Source organism: Amblyomma americanum, chromosome 8, assembly GCF_052857255.1.
Source record: "Amblyomma americanum isolate KBUSLIRL-KWMA chromosome 8, ASM5285725v1, whole genome shotgun sequence".
In the NCBI taxonomy this organism is placed as follows: Eukaryota; Metazoa; Arthropoda; class Arachnida; order Ixodida; family Ixodidae; genus Amblyomma; species Amblyomma americanum.
In genome coordinates, this window is record NC_135504.1 from 16,167,274 (window position 1) to 16,185,200 (window position 17,927).

The 17,927-nt window shown below is 42.8% G+C and overlaps 2 protein-coding genes across 3 annotated transcripts in view; one reads left to right on the forward strand and one right to left on the reverse strand.

Annotated features, from left to right (window-relative positions):
- Positions 1-3,499, reverse strand: part of LOC144100968 (mitochondrial glycine transporter A-like) — a 34,796-nt gene extending 31,297 nt beyond the window's left edge. The window contains exon 1 of one of the 2 annotated variants that reach the window (XM_077633914.1): positions 3,279-3,499. In XM_077633914.1, the coding sequence (XP_077490040.1) occupies positions 3,279-3,347 (69 nt within the window). In that variant the 5' untranslated portion in view covers positions 3,348-3,499. The remainder of the gene's footprint in view (positions 1-3,278) is intronic. The other variant, XM_077633912.1, reaches the window with a different exon arrangement.
- LOC144100969 (histone-arginine methyltransferase METTL23-like) lies at positions 206-15,042 on the forward strand. The gene is made up of 5 exons (XM_077633916.1): positions 206-762; positions 2,049-2,153; positions 5,069-5,306; positions 6,002-6,086; positions 7,077-15,042. Exons 1-5 carry the CDS (start codon positions 634-636, stop codon positions 7,267-7,269), a joined length of 750 nt encoding a protein of 249 aa, XP_077490042.1. The 5' UTR covers positions 206-633; the 3' UTR covers positions 7,270-15,042.
- The last annotated feature ends 2,885 nt before the right edge of the window (positions 15,043-17,927 follow it).

Genomic DNA, 17,927 nt, shown 5'->3' on the forward strand with positions numbered 1-17,927 from the left:
CGACGGCTATGGGCGACGGGGGAGATGGACTTCTCTCCTAGCGTTCATTGGCTGGTGTTCCATTAAAGTTGTTTCTCTTTCTCTCTGCAGCTGTGAATAACCATTTTTGAGCTTATCACTGATCGCCAACATTTTGCTCGTATTTGTTGAGAACGCCCTGAATACTGTTTTCTCAATATTTGAATGCGTCACCCGATGTTGTCACGTAAGAAGCGTCATGAGACTCCGAATTCGCTCGATTTATTTCGGGCCATTGATTGCGATCGCCCGCGCATTCCGTTGCGTCGTCTGCGTCCCGCGTAGCAGACGACGCTTGCTCTGACGTCATCACCAAAGCGGGATTAGGGGGCGCTGCGGTCGTGCAGTGCGGCGAAGCCATTCAAAGATGGGACAGCGCTGAGAGGAGGCGCCGTGCGCGCGGGTTCGGTGTGTGTGTTAGGCCGTTTTTGTTTAGCTTTATTTTTGCTCGGATATGTCTTCTTTTCGCCAGGGGCGTAGCCGTTCTTGTTCTAGGTAGACGCGTAGGAGCCGTGCGTAGATTAGCATGTAGCGTGCTCGCGGACGTTAAAGAAGCGAGAGTCGCTCTGCACGACAAGGGAGGGAGCCCTTCGACGTCGAACGCGTTGAGCGGACATGGCACTGAGCCGCAAAAAACAGAGGATGAAGCAGCCAGACTACATGGAAAACGGCGATGGCAGCTACAAGACAAGGACGTTTGTCTTCCAGTCTCACAAGGAGTCGCTCACCGTCAAGATCATCGAGGTAAAGCGAGCCACTTATCTCCGCTTATCGCGGTGTGCTATCTGACTGTGGCTGGAGTCGCGCGCTAGAAGGCGAGACAATCCAGTTTCGGTTTCAGACTTGATGTCATGCTGTGTTCGCGTTGATTTGATTCCGGTAATCAAATATACCGTAGCTCCGCATCCGAACGATGTGGGAGCGAAAAACTAACTTAGCAGATGTCCGCGGTGGAATGGCTCCTTTTTTGTTGCCTCGTGCGTGATTTGTGGGTCCCTAGCTGTTCGCTGAGAGCGATTGACGAACCGATTATCTTCTTTCACTCCCTTCTTTATCCCTTCCCTTACGGCGCGGTTCAGGTGTCCAAAGATATATGAGACAGATACTGCGCCATTTCCTTTCCTCAAAAACCAATTATTATTATTATTATCAACTCGAGTAGTTATCGTGGAGAAACAATGCGTGGGAAGAACTTGCAGGCCGAGGGAGCTAGAGAACAAAAAAATGTCGGTTGCTTGCAAGCCCAGGGAGAGGGGCTCGTGTCTAAGCCGTGTAGTGGGGCTTTTGTAGCATCAGTAGAAGTCCTGAATTTTAAAAGGGTGAAGACCAGAGTCCCTCGTGAAACTTGCAAGAGAGCCCCCTGGTCCCTGAACTTTTGATGAAGGCTATATTATAGTCTGCAGCAAAAGTTTATGGACGGGCGAAAAACAAATAGCTATTCGGCGCAGTCACGGAAGCCAATCGCCAGAAGTGTCTTGCACAAGGGGAAGTGCATGATGTGTCGTGTGACATACGCATGACTCGCGCGAAGCAGCGTTAAAATAAATTTGTTCCCAAGCATGCACCCTCATCCGGTAAACTTTTTCTGTCAACTGTACGTCACTTATAAGTCAATTGTCGGCTCAGGTGAAAATTTTTCCATTTCCAGCTGGGTTATGAAACCGGAGATCATGCCCTTTTCCAGCTGGATTATGGAACTGTAAATTGTGTCCAGCAGGAATATTTCTTGCCTCCAGCTAAAATTTCTCCCAGCTGTAGCTCTAGCTGAAAATATTCCACTTCAAGCTAGAAGTGAAAATCAAAGTGCCATTTCCAGCCACTCCATCCGGAAATTCAGCTGGAAAAGTTCTTTTCCGGCTGGAAATAGTTCCTCCATTTTCATGTGGAGAACATTTTTTTTCACAATATGTATTTGCAATGTCGTTGTGGTGATAGACCTTGTGATTGTTGAAGTCTTGCAGCCGATAGTTCGATTGTACCAGGACATACAGTCTCTGCATATATCTTGTGCATCTTTTGTCCATGTTCAGATGATGGACCCAAGTTACGGCATGTACGTCTGGCCTTGCAGTCCCGTTTTGGCCCAGTACCTCTGGTTCAACCGGGAGCACATCAAGGGCAAACGCATTCTCGAGGTGGGCCGCATTACTATTTGGCTCGTATATGATTGTCATGTGCGGCAACCATGTTCTGCCACTGAAAGTGTCGGGTGCCTCTTGAGCACTGGTAAAAGGGACTCGGGAGTCCAGAAGACCAGAGGTGGGAATAACGTGGCGATGGAATATATGTCGTGTGCAACTTATTAATCCTTGCTTGCTTTCCATGTATACACCAGTTTGTCAGTTTGTTTTGTTAGCACATAGATATCTACACTGCTATCATTGACTTGTGCAGGTCTTTCCATAAGGGCAGGCAGAACTTCATAATAATGCTTTCTGGTTCATGTGTTCTTGAAAACAGGTAAAAATAGGGGCAAAATTTGTGCTCAACATAGTCAGTTTGTATGTTTCAGCAGGGTCAAAGGTGTTAGTATGGAGTGCCTTCACGGGAATTCAAAGGAATAAATTCAAATTAGATAAATTGAAAGCATTCATATGAAAACAACTACAAATTATAGCTGTGCCTTATAAACCAGCCTAATCTATTGCTTTAGTGAAAGTAAATTTGCTACAGTGCAGTCCTATTATTAACTCAGACTTGCTCAGTTTAGTCATTCAGTTTTATTCCCTTCGGACCTTTTGGCTTTGGTCTCAACAGCATCAAGTGTATTGTACATGGTTGGAATGACAAGTATGGTTGTAGGCAATAGATCGTCAGGCTGGTAAAGAGCAAAGCATGCAGTCTAAATAATGGGCATAAAAAAAAACAGTGGCAACATTGAAAAAGTTCCCCATATATCAAGCTCCGCATATTTTGAACAAAGTATGAGTTTCCTTTGAGTTTGAAGTATTGACTGTCAACTTCATGATTTCTCATCATGGATATGAATCAGTGCTGTTCTAGCCCTTGCTCCTGGAACATTTTGTTGGGTATGGTTTGTGCAGAGTACTACGTTCTGGGATCTTGCTGGGCATTGACAGATCAACGGTGGTCCAATTCGGTGTTTCCGATTACCTTTGAATTAGCTTTGAATGAATCCAAATTTTGACAGCTCTACCTGCAGCTGTGGAGTTCTGCTTTGTCTGTTGACAGTTTTGGTGCCGACAACAGGAGAGACCTGAGCACATCCCTACAGATTCAAAAGAAACTATGGAACTTACTTGATCAAGCCTTTGTAGTTGAAGAAGGACTTGTCCTGGTCCATGGCTCGAGCCTGAGTATACTGCCATTCCAGGGTTGTCACTCTGCCAACTGAACTAGCCAGGAATGTCAGCTGATAGCAAGACAAGGCTGAGTGGGTCTCCAAATCAGTGGTTTCAACTACATCTCCTCACCTACTGAATGGACACACGTCTTAAAGGTGCACTAAAGAGGAATCTGAACCCGTCTCTTTACTGCAGGAACTGTATCTGCACGTTCCGGGCATTCTTAGAAACTTCGAAATATTATCCTGTGCGGCCGATTTCCCTAATTAAATCGGATTAAACGTCCCGCCTCCCGCCTTTTCTTGAACTGAATGCGGTAGGTAGGCGGAGTCAACCAACGCGTGGAGCGCCTTTCAGCCAGGCCAGTGGCGGGCTCGCTTTCGCTTTTATTTTGTTTTTTATGTTTCTGTGAATAAACAGTTTCAGTCACAGACAATATAGCCTCAAATTAGGTCCACAGAAATAAAACTACATGTGGATTCTTTGATTTACGTATCACTCCGCCGATGGCAGAGCGGCAAGCCGCTGCGGGACTGGCTGATGCGTTGGTTGACTCCTCCTACCTACTGCGTTGAGTTGGAAAAAAAAGGCGGGAGTCGGGACGTTTAATCCGAACAACTAGGGCAATCGGCCGCACAGGACAATAATTCGAAGTTTCTAAGAATGCCTGGAATGTGTAGATAGATTCCCCACGGTAAAAAGGCGAGTTCAGATTCCTCTTTAGTGCACCTTTAACATAGGACTGGGCTGTCTGTGTGCTTACTTGTGCTAGGGCAGTGTCTCTCCATCAAGGATGTGTTAGGGCGTGGTGGCAGCCAAACTGGCACAGAGCCTTGACCTTGTTTGTCTGGGCTTTGTTTGTGCGTTGGCATGTGTTACAAAGCAGTCTTCTATCTACACAAATGGCCCCATGTTTGCTGCAAGATAACCTGGTTGGATCCCTGCCCGTGGCCTACTGCTATCTGTAGTTTTGTTTAGCTATTTTGTGCTTGTCTCCCACATGCTACTTGTGATGTGTTCTGCTGGTGGATGCATCTTGTTTGTAGCCGTTTGTGCTGCTGTGATAGACCTGTTGTGGAGTTTCTGCGTGGAAATGCCTCTGTGGTTAGTGTAGCGGTCACTCTTGCTGTGACTATTTTACCCTGCTCCACTGCATTTTGTTCTTCAGTCAACCATCCTCAAAACTGTGCATTGCCGTATATTTGTTTTCTGCTGTTCTCTAACAGACACAACGAGCATTTGTTTCTGCCATATTAGTGATGATTTTATTGACTATATTGTTACGTGATGACTGTATACAGCAGAGGTAATCTCAGAGACAGAGGATTGATGGGACAGCAGAACAGAACACAAGTGCTCACCACAGTGTTGTTGTCATTCTAAAACACTTCGGTGTCCTCGCAGCGTACTTAGCACAAAGATGCACATTATGCTTGAAATCGTGAAAAAAAAACATTTGTGTTATTGCTGGTGGCAAAATATACCTGCATAAAAATGGCGGCTTATGTGCGGCCTAGCTCATTGTTTTGCGACAAATTATTTATTACGCTTGCAATACAGCATAAAAACACCTTATTTGCAACATGAAGGATGCGAAATTCTCCCGAAACAAAGAAATCGCTGCTAGGTGCAACGTACTGTCAAAAAAAAGCTGCGGGTTTGCTCTGTGCACAACTCTGTACATAGCGTGTCAGAGGGTTAACACCACCTTGCTGACTGGCATCCCTTTGCTCCGTGCTGCACAGATTGGCGCTGGCACAGGCCTGCCAGGAATCCTGGCGGCTCTGCTGGGAGCCCGAGTGACGCTGTCTGACAGTTCGCCGCTGGGTCTCAAGAACTGCCAACACAATGTGGAGGCCAACGGCCTGACGGCCAATGAGGTGCCCGTGGTCTCCATCTCCTGGGGCCTCTTCAACCCGGCTCTCTTCCAGCTGGGGCCCATAGACATCATCCTTGGGTCGGACTGCTTTTATGACCCCAAAGGTATTTGACATGGAATGTTTTGACTGGGATTTATTTCTGGTACACGGTGGCTCCATTTCTGGAAGCACATGTGCTGGCTGGGTAGTGTGCGGTAATTTGAAATGATTTGCTCGGTCATTTTATGCTGTGCTAGTTTTTTACTGCCTCGTTATCGTGTTGTTTCTCGCTTAAATCTGTTGTGAACAACACTTGCTTTGTGTCTTTATAATAGCTTTCTTATGGGAAACATTGCCTTGTAGTGAGGATGGGTGGGTGAGCTGAGTGAGCGAGCAAGCGAATGAGAGTGAGAAAGGGAGGCAGGCAGGCAGGGAGAGAGGGAGGGAGGGAGCGAAAATTTTAAGCTTTGTGCAATGGTTATAAAGATAGACAGCTACTTTTGATATCAGCAGAAGATTCCTTTTTTGCCATTGCTGGGACCAATCATATTGGCTCTGCTGACGTTGGAAAAAGTTGTCATTATTAGCTGACCTTCACATTGTATGGTTCCAGCATTGCAAAGCACCTTTTTTTTTATGGGAAGGGAGCATAGAACAGACTTTTTCAATCCTTTTTCCATTGTTCAGAATAGCGTTAACCTTGCTGCCTGCTCAGATAACGTTCTTCAGGTAATACTACTACCAAAGCTTGTTCTTCTGTCCTCAGCTCAGCTTAAGTGTGAGCCAAATCTGGGTGCCATTTTGATAATCTGTTTGCAGACTTTGAGAACATCATCGTCACTGTGTCCTACCTGCTGCACCAAAATCCTCACGGGCGCTTCTGGTGCACCTATCAGATTCGAAGGTGAGGGCTGCCTGTTTTTCCACCTCGCCTTCATTCTCCATTTGCCATCTTGAAATCATGCTGCAATGATTTCCACTCCAGTCTTGCATGCTATCGCGGCAGTTGTATAAACACCACAGCTTTCTGCTCCCATCGCCAAGAGGGGCAAGTTTGACTGCCAAGAACCCGTTTCTCCCCAAGTAATCCCACTATGTGTAGCCGTTGAATCATGTTGTAAATAACTTTGTTCTACAGACTGGTTTGTTAGTAAGGTTTCAAGTTCAGCAGACAGCCATGAAAGCAGCAGTTTGGCAGACATGAAATGCAAAGAAATCCATATATGCAGATGACGTTGTGACATGCGTTAAGAGAGTCGAGTGGGATCAAAATTTATATGTAGTCCTTTTCTGTGCCATCCCAAAGTGCCCTGGTGCGTCATTGTGTTGTTATGATTAATTAATTTTTTCTTTAATAACTGCATTTTCTCTTCCACCTGTTCCCTCCCGCAATTGCTTCAGCTCTGAATGACACCACATCATGATGCAACCATGCACATAGCATGCTGTGCTGTTTTTTACTTAAGGTGTGTGCTTGAGACCTGTGTTTGTGTCATTGCCGCTCTACTTGTTCCGCCTCCTGTCCAGTTATCTTTATTTATTTTTTTGTGTGCTCTGAATGGCACTCTCTGTAGCAAGAGTAGTGGGGCTGGTACATTTTCTGTTTGCTTATTGTTTCATTTGCAAGTCATTTTAGTTCTGATACTCAGGATGGATGGATAAGACTGAGCCCTTTAAATCTCGCGGCGGTGCATGCCACCTAGCCGTGAAGCCTAAAATTTCACTCTTGCCTTGATTTTAGCCACCAATCAGTTAACCTTCGCTTGATTATTTCTACCCATTTAAAATCTAGAAGGTTACATTCTGCCAGCTGGTGGCGATACATTACACACCAGACATTTTACGTCAGAAAAGGAACCAGTGCAGTAACGATGAGAATCCTTCGTGCTTCCAGTGCGGACTACTCCATGGAAGGCCTGCTCCGGCAGTGGAATTTGGTCTGCGTCCAAGTTCCACTTGAAAACTTTGAGGCAGACTCGCCCAACCTGGCCGGCTCGGGCCTTCCGGGTTCGCACACCATCGAGATGCTTGTCATGAGCATAGACACCACCGTGGAGCCCAATGCCTCGGACAAAGCCAAGACGTGAGAGAGGAGGAGAACGGGGCGCCATACCGCATTTGTCGGCACCGGCAGTACTGTAGCCGGGGCCTTCATCGCGGCGATAGTGTACGCTGTACTGTCTTCTCGTTGATGCATCGTCATTTCTCAACCATTGTGTTTCCTCACCTGACCTTCTTGTCCACCCACTTCTGGAAAATGCCTCAAAAGCGGTAGTTTTCTTTTTCTAAGCGACCATTACACTCTCACATTCAGACAACTCTATTCCTTCTGACAGTCAGCTTCGGTTTACCATGAAGACTGGCTAAGGTTATCTTTTATTTGACTTTAAACTGTGAACGCTGCTTATACATAGTTTAGTTTAGTTTATGGGGGTTTAACATCCCAAAGCGACTCAGGCTATGAGAGACGCCGTAGTGAAGGGCTCCGGGAATTTCGACCACCTGGAGTTCTTTTAACGTGCATTGACATCGCACAGTACACGGGCCTCTAGAATTTCGCCTGCATCGAAATTCGACCGCCGCGGCCGGGATCGAACCCACGTCTTTCGGGCCAGCAGCCGAGCGCCATAACCACTCAGCCACCGCGGCGGCTGCTGCTTATACATAGTTTTCAAGCATAGAACTGGTTCTGCACTGGTGCTGCACTAATTATACAGCTTATGCAGCGACAGTTGAATTTCTTTTGTTCACCATAGCACTCCAGCACTTCTTAAATTAGCCATTTATGACAAATAACACCTCCAGTGTACCGGGTGAAATTTAGGTGGATTACATTGCTGCATTCCTTCCGTTCTTTGTTCTTCATCACCTGGACTTCTGTTTACATTGCATTCATTGGTTTACAGTGAAGTTCCTGCTGTAGCACTAAACAGCATGTAAAACAGAAGGTGTGGTTTCCATATGCATTGCGAAACTTCCGATTTTGTCCAGTAAACTTAATTCATCTTTGTCACTGAAACCTTCATATTTCGAGCTCCAAAAGACACTCTAAATGTCGGAAGAATTTATTCCTCCACGTATTCATTAACAAGGCCATGAAAAATCTTGTGTATCATAAGGGTATCATGAGGAAAGTGTATGTGTATGCCCCGAAACATACATACTGTGCACAGCTTTGCAGACCGGTGAGACATGGAATTCCTTCTCTCATATGAACCACAACAATTCGCTGTCGCATTCTGAAGCGTGCTTTTTGTTTGGAAGGCTAAAATCTGCTGCGTTGTCTATCGTTTTGACAGCACAGTTTGAAGAAGGCAGCTTGCCGCTGAAATGATCGCTGAAATTCGGAATGCAAATGCATAGCATGATGACTTGTAGGGAGGGAAATATGCACAATATTGCAGCTCTGGTAATGACGTGGCCTTTTCAAGAATCTTTTTTGGAGAACATATTTTCTGGACAGCACTGTTCCCTCTTCAGAACATCTGTAAATTAAATTTCATAACCTGCAGACCTTTTCATGCCTGGCATCTTCAGCGGCTTAGTTAGCCTATTGTGCTATGGCAATACCACACACAGAGAGAGGACTTGCACAAGTCTGTATGTAGTGTTGTGAAGGAGACAGTCTTTTACTGTTATCCACCTTAAGTTCACCTGGTGTGATATGGCCGGCGGTTTATTTCTGCACCTCGTTTCTCATTAATTTACTGTACTTCTCGGGCTGTTTTGGGAAACCAGAGATGGGCTTTGTGATTCCCTGGCAGATTTGAATTTAAATGAATTGTTGCCAGCACAGGTAAATCAAAGAGGGCTGACATCATTGCTTGCTATGACTGCTGTTATCGTGAAAGGTACTTCAACCGGCACCCATTGTCTCATTCCCATTTCACCATACTCACATTGCCATGTTGTCAGTTCTGCGCCTGCTACATGACACCGTTATTCTTGCAAGAGTTTGTCTTGGCGTTTGTTGCCACAGTGTCTTCTCAAAAGACTTTCAGCTGCGTTCCAGACACCTACATCACCGCATTGCCTCTGCGTTGTAACAAAGCTTGTTTTCTTTTTTTCTTTCCTGGCTTGTTACGCAAAGTTTTTATGCCATACTTGTTCAAAGATGAGTGTAGCATTGTCATGACATTTCTATATATGCAACATACATTGCGAACCTAACATTGCTGTATGATACTACTGCATAATATCGCGCGTGAACGTGCGTCACCACATTCCTAAGCTTCTACTACAAGGTATTCCCATGCGTGGAAAGGTATTACATGCTATACCTGTGTTGTGTAACAAGTGCTGAGAAACTGTTATGCAGTTCCTAATGTGCAGGGAGCTTCATATTTCTTGTGACACCTTGAAGAACTCTGTCCACGTACACTATGTTCTAAAATTCACATACATCCAATTCTGTTTACTTATATTATGACTTTTCACATGCATTCATGCTCATTTTTAACTTGTAGATTGCTTTTATGTTCACTTTTCTTATTTAAATTATGTTGGGAATCAGTGCTTATATGGTTTGTTCATCAGAAATTGAAAATGGCAGTTGAATGTGAGCCTAGTTGCACAATATAAATACCACTAGCTGGCCTAACTGGCGCTGCCATCTGTCTGAAGAAACAGCAGTAGGTTTGCTGATTCCATGTATTAGCAACAGATGGTGACACTGATTGAGCCAGCAGGTTGAACCTGGCCTTGCATGGCAAGGTGTGCAGACGACAGCTTTTTTTTTTTTTTGCATTTATGTGTAATGAACCCTCCAAGCGCTGATGTGAACTTAAATTTTAACAAATTAGACTGCAATGTGCAATCTTTGCGCAAGCCTTAGGCGTGGACAAACTGATGTTTTCCCCAAGGAAGCTTTTTTTTGTTTCGTTACAAGAAATATGCAGGTCCTTGTAAAACAACCTTGTAGACTAAAAAAATCTCGCCTTCAGATCCGTTATAGTCCTTTCCTATTGCCCAGTTAGCCATTTGTGATGCCAAAGAGCACCGTATTTTAAAATGTATTCAGCCTACTCAGCCTTTTTGTGAATGTAGAATCAAAGTGCTTGGTAGAGTTGTCAGTGTGTATGCTGACATTTGGAAGCTGAACATTCAAAATTATATCATTGCAGGATCTTTTGTTTTAGTGGCATATAGTAGTTAAATTTTAATTTTTTCTCTTTACTGAAGAGCTTGTCTGCCATGTTCACACTTATGTGCTGGCCACATTGTCGACCACAAAACTTACTGGTCGATGTGCGTTTGTCATGACTTTAGGTAAGTTTGCCAAGATCTAAATCGCCTGGAAATGTTCTTCGCCCTCCTGTATATTATATGGGATCAAGTCTTTGCCCCAGTATGTGTCATAACACATTGTACATATATACGGTGTATGGAGTTTGCTGCTTTTAATATTTCACCATGCTCCTACTGCCTCACCATGTGCTTGGCACGGTATCCACAATTTTGCTGACATAGTAGCTTGATGGCTTAACGTTGTCGAGCAAAGAGAAATGCGTAAAAGATGCTTGCTTAGTTAAGGGAGCACATTTTTTACACTATGCCAAAGTGTTGTTTGCTACTGCCTGTCTAAATATTCAAGTGCACATGGCATTTAAGAGCTGCAAAGCCTGACAACTCCATCATAGTAAATAAAAGTTGTATTTGGTTTTTTTCTCATGCTACCAACAGAAGGTTGTGTTAGATGCAGAACTCTGAAGGGTATGCGAATTAAAGTTGGCCTAGTTTGATGGATTGGCACCTTCTAATGCCAAAAATGGCTATTTCTACTAAAAGCAGAGCTCTTATAAGCCACAAAAAAAATAAACACATATTGTCACTAATGGAATATTTCATGAGTATGCTGCAGTTATGTTGCATGAAATTTGTGTTTTTAAAGGGAAACCAGAGTATTTAAGGAACATTGAGGACAGTTATTGTTCTCAGTAAAAATTTATTCTTTTGCTTTGTCGCGTTATGTTAACATTTGTCCAGTAGCAAAAGATGAATTTATCGCTGAGAAAATTGGATTTAAAAAATCTTCCTTGTCGACTAAAACTTGTGACAGCCCTACCGTAAAGGATGGGTGGCCACCATTTCGAAGTGAATGGTGATGCAGCATAGCCTCAAGGAACCGCATCCAAAAACTTAGCACATTCTGGGGTTCTGTTTTTCTTCTTTACATTTTACACGTGTAACATGCTAACTTATGACATGTGCATACAGATAAGATGCAAACAGATGATGTGCAAACAGATGACCTTTGACTTGGCAATTTTCTTTGTAAGCCTAGAATGATTCCATATTTCTCGTTTTTTTTTTAGCTACTTTGTGGCCAACATAAATTTTTAAAGTACTATACTTTGTGTTTCTTTCTAATAACTTAATTCTGTACTTTAGAGAATTATGAAGCATCTTGGAACAACTAGCTGACGCGCGTGAAACCACCCAAAGCCACCAGATAATTGTACTTGGTTCACAGCAGTGACTGATTATTAGTCGAATTGATCAGAGGGAGGAGGAAGTTATCAATGTTAAGCAGTTTATTTTATGTCTGGGGTTTGTTTCGGAAAGATAGCCTACAAGTGCAAGCTACAAGTCAAATCCAACTTGCCCTCAGCTTGAATGCTCTTCTTTTGACGTGTGAAACTAAAAAATGCACGTGTTATTGCTCTCGCGCGTCGCACAAGTGTAATGTACAAGCCAATTATACATGTTCTAAAAACTAGACACACACTGGGAACCATCACATGTTAGTTTGGAAAGAAAACCTAATATTTGTAACATATTTTTCCAATGCTGGGACTAAAGCAGGCTCATCAGTATTAAGTACCAATATTAACTTTTTTATATTGACAGTATTCAAGAGACAAGGGCTCTTTGTTGCCATTGTTTAATGTTCCACAAGTGTGTTTTGCGACTTGTGCTATAGCCTCACATCTAGTAAAGAATGACGATTGGTAACAAGGATCTACGAGCTATATGGGTAACGAAATGCGCATAAAAATGTATTTTGCCATCGTAAATGTATATACACGTTGTTCCACCATGTCAAGAATGTTTGCCCCGACATTAATGTAGATCTACAAAAATGTTATCTCAATAGTATGCTGTTGCCCAACATTAGTACATCTTCTTGTCAGCTCTCATGATGCCTTTGTAGCAGAATTGAACTGCATACCCAGTGCATGTGCATGTTTTAGCAACCCGTCAAGTGTTAACGTTTGGCTGTCAAGTTTATACTGTTAATCAGCCAACATGTTGTGTTGTTCCAAATCTTGTTCCTAAGTCTTACTACCTGTATTTAGAACTCAGTATAGAGATACAGAGGCCTGTTAATTATCCCTGTAATTGTTGAAATTTTCTGTAACATGCCTCATACATGCATACTTTATTTGTTTTTCTACACCTTGCATGTTATCCTTTGACTCTAGCTTTAACTTTTAATGCATGTAACCTAAAACTGCTGTATCCCAGCTATGGTTTGACTTGCTCACACATTTTTTACTTGCACTGTAGCTGATTAGTATCGGAAAGCAACTCCATTTCAATCAAGGGAGTGTTTACTATCATTAGCGTATTCACCTTAATGCAGTCATTGATATGCTAATAAGTAATTATGCACTTAAACGAGCTGTTCCTTACCTTAGGGGGGGTCCCTAAATACATGTAACTATGTTTCTGCTCAGGAAGTGCAAGTTAAGAAATGGTAGATTGGTTTTGGTAGCATAAACAAAGTTATTCCCCTTTGGCATGCCTTGGTATGCATCTCACAGTGGCAGGGTGTTTGTCTGCATGTACGTAAAACTTGGAAAAAGGCAAATTAGGTTCGAGTAAAACAAAGCACATAAACTTGCCCGTAGTAAACATTTAGTACTTTTTGACAATTAAACTCTCTTGCAAAAGGCAGAATGTGCTTAGCTGAAGATAATTGCTTGCTCATTTTCACACTTATTTTGTGTGGGTGCTGATTATTTACAAGTATAGTCAGAAAATTGAAAAATCTAACTACGTTTTCTCATTTTTCTTTAAACCAGGGATATTTGTGCAGACTAGACACCTGTGGTTGCGGCATTTGGCTGTTGATCACTAAATCAGCCAGTCATCTATATCCATATTCTTGTGCTGCAGCTCGTAGTTGTCTTTGTTTGAACTTAGCATACGTAGCACAAAGGGCAAGCCAGGCTGCTTAAGCAACTGTTTTAGTGATTCCACATCATAGTGATACCTCAAACAATGATACCCACACCTAGTGGACTGTGTCATAACTGTGCTCTCAGAAACTTAGTATAGTGCTTGTAATGCATGAGCTTTTGACCCATCACTGGGCATCTCGCAACATCTGCACGACGCCTCTTTCGTCTTCGCTTTTGGCATTTTTTTCTTCGGCGAACAGCTTTTATCCAAAGTATATGCACGGACCACATTTGAACCTCTCTGACAGGTGTACAGGAGATGAGAGGGCTGTCATAACGCGTCGTTTTCACATCTTCCGTCCCCACTCCAAAGAACATGCTCATGTCAGTGACTGTTGGAGAAGAGAATGCTGCTTCCACAAGAGGAACGTTACACGGCTGCAGCAGAAGAGGAATAGTTTAGCACAGAAACCTTATTGAGTTGGCATATGCTGTCAGGTGAGTGACTGTTTTGGAGAAGCGATGCAAGTGTGAACGGTGTGACAAGACTTGACAAGTACTTAGCTGCTCGGTGTGCTGTGTTCAGCTCCATGTGATTGTGTATCTTCCTCTTCTAGTGTTTCTACTGTGTGATCTTGCACGTGTTGTCATCCCAGTTTATCTGTGCTAAACATGCAAACATACTGGTGGACATTTACGCCAAAGAGGGGGATACCCCTTGTTTCACTAAGAAGCTGAGTGAGCACACAAACATCTAGCCTTGGTGTGAATGAATGCTACGCTTGCGTTTGTCAGTGGAGCACGTGGGTATGGCCTGTTTTTCAAGAGGGCTGAAATGGTTGATGACTTTTAACGATGTATGGTGTATACTATCATGTTACGTTGCTTGGTGTTTAGTCTGTTGGTCTTTGGCAGTTTCCAGGCTCAGTATGAATACTGTTATTTCTGCGAACAGATTATTTTGCTGGGCATCGGCATTTCATTTTCTGAGCAAATTTCACGCATGCCGGGTTTGCTGTAGTTTTGCCATCGTGTTGCTTCAGTCATGTGGCAACGATTGTTATTGGCCTCATCAGGAACTGACTCAGCTTTTTTGGCCAGCACACTTAAATAAAAGTTGGTCTGTTCAAAAATTCTTGTCCTGAAGTTATGTGAACTAATGTAGATTAACATATGAAAGCTCACGTTTCATCAAAGCAGCATTATATAATGTAATAGTTGAACCATACCAGCTTGTGCACCTTCAGCCTCGTGGGTTCCACTCTCCCTTGTACTCGGGTAGAGCTCATTTGTATTCCTATTGTGTTTGTGTCAATTCCTGTTGAGTTTGTTCTGAATTCCTGTCATTTTTTGCAGTCCTGTTGTGTTCTTATGGTGTCCCTGTTGCATTCGTGTTTCACATCGCACAGTTACAGATTTTTGTGTACAAAAACAGAGTGCAGATGTGGTAATGTGCTCTGTCCAAAGCTTACTTTCTGTTGATTCTGTTACCTATGTTGTGTTTTCAGTGAATAGAAGTTGTGACACCTTGACCAGGTAGGCAGCAGTTAGCTTTGTTGATATCTAAGGCAGCAGGGTCTGTAATGTGGATGTGTTGCAGTCAAGGTGGTGTAGTTGCATGGTTTTCTAAATGGAGTGAGACTTTGTAGTAGTGTAGTCTTTTTTTTTCTTCTTTCATTGCCAAGAGATTCTGCTGAGATGCTGTAAGTGTATTAAACATACTATGTAGCCGTATATGGTTGTGCTTTCTGTGTAACGCAGACTTCCTACACTTAGAGGTTGTGACTTTCTTGCCGCCTTGCTCTTCGTGAGGTCCCCTGATGTTGGCATTGGAGATTCTGCTGTGAGTATAAGTGCTCTAGTTATCTGCGTGCCAGTGTAGGCCAGGAGTGTCCTAAGGCTTTGGCTCAAGCACTGGCTCTGGCTGTATGCACTGAAGTTTGCGTCACTGTTCTTGTGTGTCAGGTATCCATGTGACATCTGAAATGAAATGTTGTCTAGTACATTTTAGGTGATGTCAAATTGACAGTATTTGTCTGAACACTCTCTTTTGCAGCCGTCTGAGTTTTTGTGAGACAGAATCTCTTTTCCTGTATTGCTTAGGCATTTTCTCATTTCGTGCCTACCGTTGTTTCCATCTATCTAGGGGAAATTATGCCGATGTGATCTTAAATGTTTGCCTGTCAGTCCTAGAATGTTGATACATATTTACGCTCAGTCTAGGCCTTTTTGTGAGTGGCTATTTGGGTACTTGCAAAGTCTGCTGTCTGAAATTCAGTTATTGTGGGTTGTAAAGTGCATTTTTAATATATTGATTGCATGTGTATGTAGGCTTGAATTCAATGTTTTCCTGCACACTACATGTAACTTCATGTATTGCAATTTTTATTTGCATTGTTATACGAAAACATTTTAATTTAGTAAATGCAGCCAGAAAATGTACACCAGAGCCACGAGGGCTGCGCACATGAATGTGCATGCATGTGCGCAAGTTTATATACAAGAATGCATTCATATTTATATGTACTTCTTTCTACAAAAAAATCCTATCAACCTTGTGGCTTATTTGCTCCACAGCTTTGCCACCTGCATTCTGGTGCACCAAAACTTGGTCACTATGAATTTGTTTTATTTATTTATTTATTTTATTGAAAAATAGTGTATAATATATGCTCTAGTGACTGCACATTAAAGCAGCACTTCCCGGAACGTCCTTTACTTAAAATTTGAGCCAGGTGTGACCACTCTTTGCTTGGTTGAAAAACTCTGAAGGCTTATTTAATGTGTTTGTGTGTATACCTCTCCAGGACTATGCAACCTTTTATGCCGTTAACAGTCATCAGACAGTCTCTGCAGGTACGGCTAGTTGAAAAGTTGAAGAAAAACACCATTTTAGTTCCGGTTGATGGGCACAATTATCTTCAAAACACCGGGCATTAGTAAAAACTTATGTCGCTGCCTTCTACCGAGCCAGTTGAATATACTTGTGCTGAGAAAAATCCACATTGAAAATCAGCACTTTGTGGACTGGCCACGGCGCTGAACATTTAGCTATGCATTGAGAGAACTTTTGTTTTAAAGACTTATGATAGATTTCAGAACATCTTAAGATTTTAAAATCCAGAATGATCTTAAATGTCTGTTTTAAGTGCTGATTGGCCAAGGTAGTCATGCCCAGTGACCAAACCTAAGCAGCGCCATGGAGCAGGCATAGCGCGTTGTGGTGCTGTTCATGTGCATTCGCATGTGTCAGTCGCTGGAATTATTTTGAACAAGTAAGGAGTTGTCCTGTTCTGTGTCTGCTATGTGACTGGCAGAGAATAATTGCATTCGGAGTTTCCGGGAGGGAACCTGCACTTGTACAGCTCTGCGTCAAGACATGGTCTCTCAAGCACCCACCTTTGCCACGTTTAAATGTGTGACCTGTGCCTCAAATATCACACATATATAAGCTCTTGAGCATGCCTATTGATTCCATTTTTAAAACTGTGAAAACTATTTCAGCCCATTGTGCGTCACGTAACATTCTCTCCATGTAGCTTGCCAATGCATGCATGTTAGGCCTGCTAAGGCAAATACTGCCGTAAGGCCTCCCTGTAGCATATACCGTACACTAATACAGTCAGTCTTGCCGTATGTGCATGATGTATCTGCCACTCGAAGCAGAACTTGCTAATGATAAACTGCTGCAGGTTATTTCTTCCTTTTCGAGTTCTAATTTCTCGGTTCTGCTTTGTCAAGTAGCGAAATATCAGGAATTGCAAGAAGTGCAAGGGTAACTGTAAATGCTTTTATGTGACCCAAATGTGGAACTGACAAAATCTTGTTCTTAGGTTTAAAAGTGATGAAATGAACCTTTTTGTTGTTTGTAAAATAACTTGCATAAGGAAACTGTTACATGTTATGTCTTTCTTTCCTGGCTCCGATTTCTTAGTTATGCTTTATTAAGTACTAAAAAATTGGCACTGGCAAGAAGTTGCAAAATAACCATAAATGCTTTTACGTGGTATTCACAAAAGTTTTATTCTTAGGTTTGAATTGCCAGCTGGAATGAATCTTTTTGTGTGCGCTGCGCATAAAAAAAAATTTGCTTCGATTTTAGAATGTGTTCACTTGCAAATGCTTTTACAGCTGCCTCAACCTGAAAATGTTTCGGAGATTTTTGTTTTTAATGTGCATCATCTATATTTTTTAATGCGGTAGCAGTAGAGTTCATGCTAGGAGCAAAATTCACCATCTGATGTCATGAAATTCACTGATTGGTCGAGAGAGGTCACATGACCTTGTGACGTCATCACAACCTACACTGATGGGCCATCCTGATTGGCCAAGAGAGGTCATGTGACCTTGTGACATCATTACAACCTATCCACCAGGCTTTGAGCAACTTAGTTTCTAGATAGTGACCTCAATAGCATGGCGGTTAATGGATTGACAATTGCAAAGAAATTGATGCAAACATGTACAGAAGTTGAAATCAAGAGTTGGACGAAAACTCGTCTGGTCAGGGTGAATCATAAAACGTGAAACTGCAGACGCTGACCACAACATAGGAAAGAATACACAAAAGGCGTTTCGGCTCCCTTACGGGAGCCTTGTTCATAGTAAAAACGAGAATC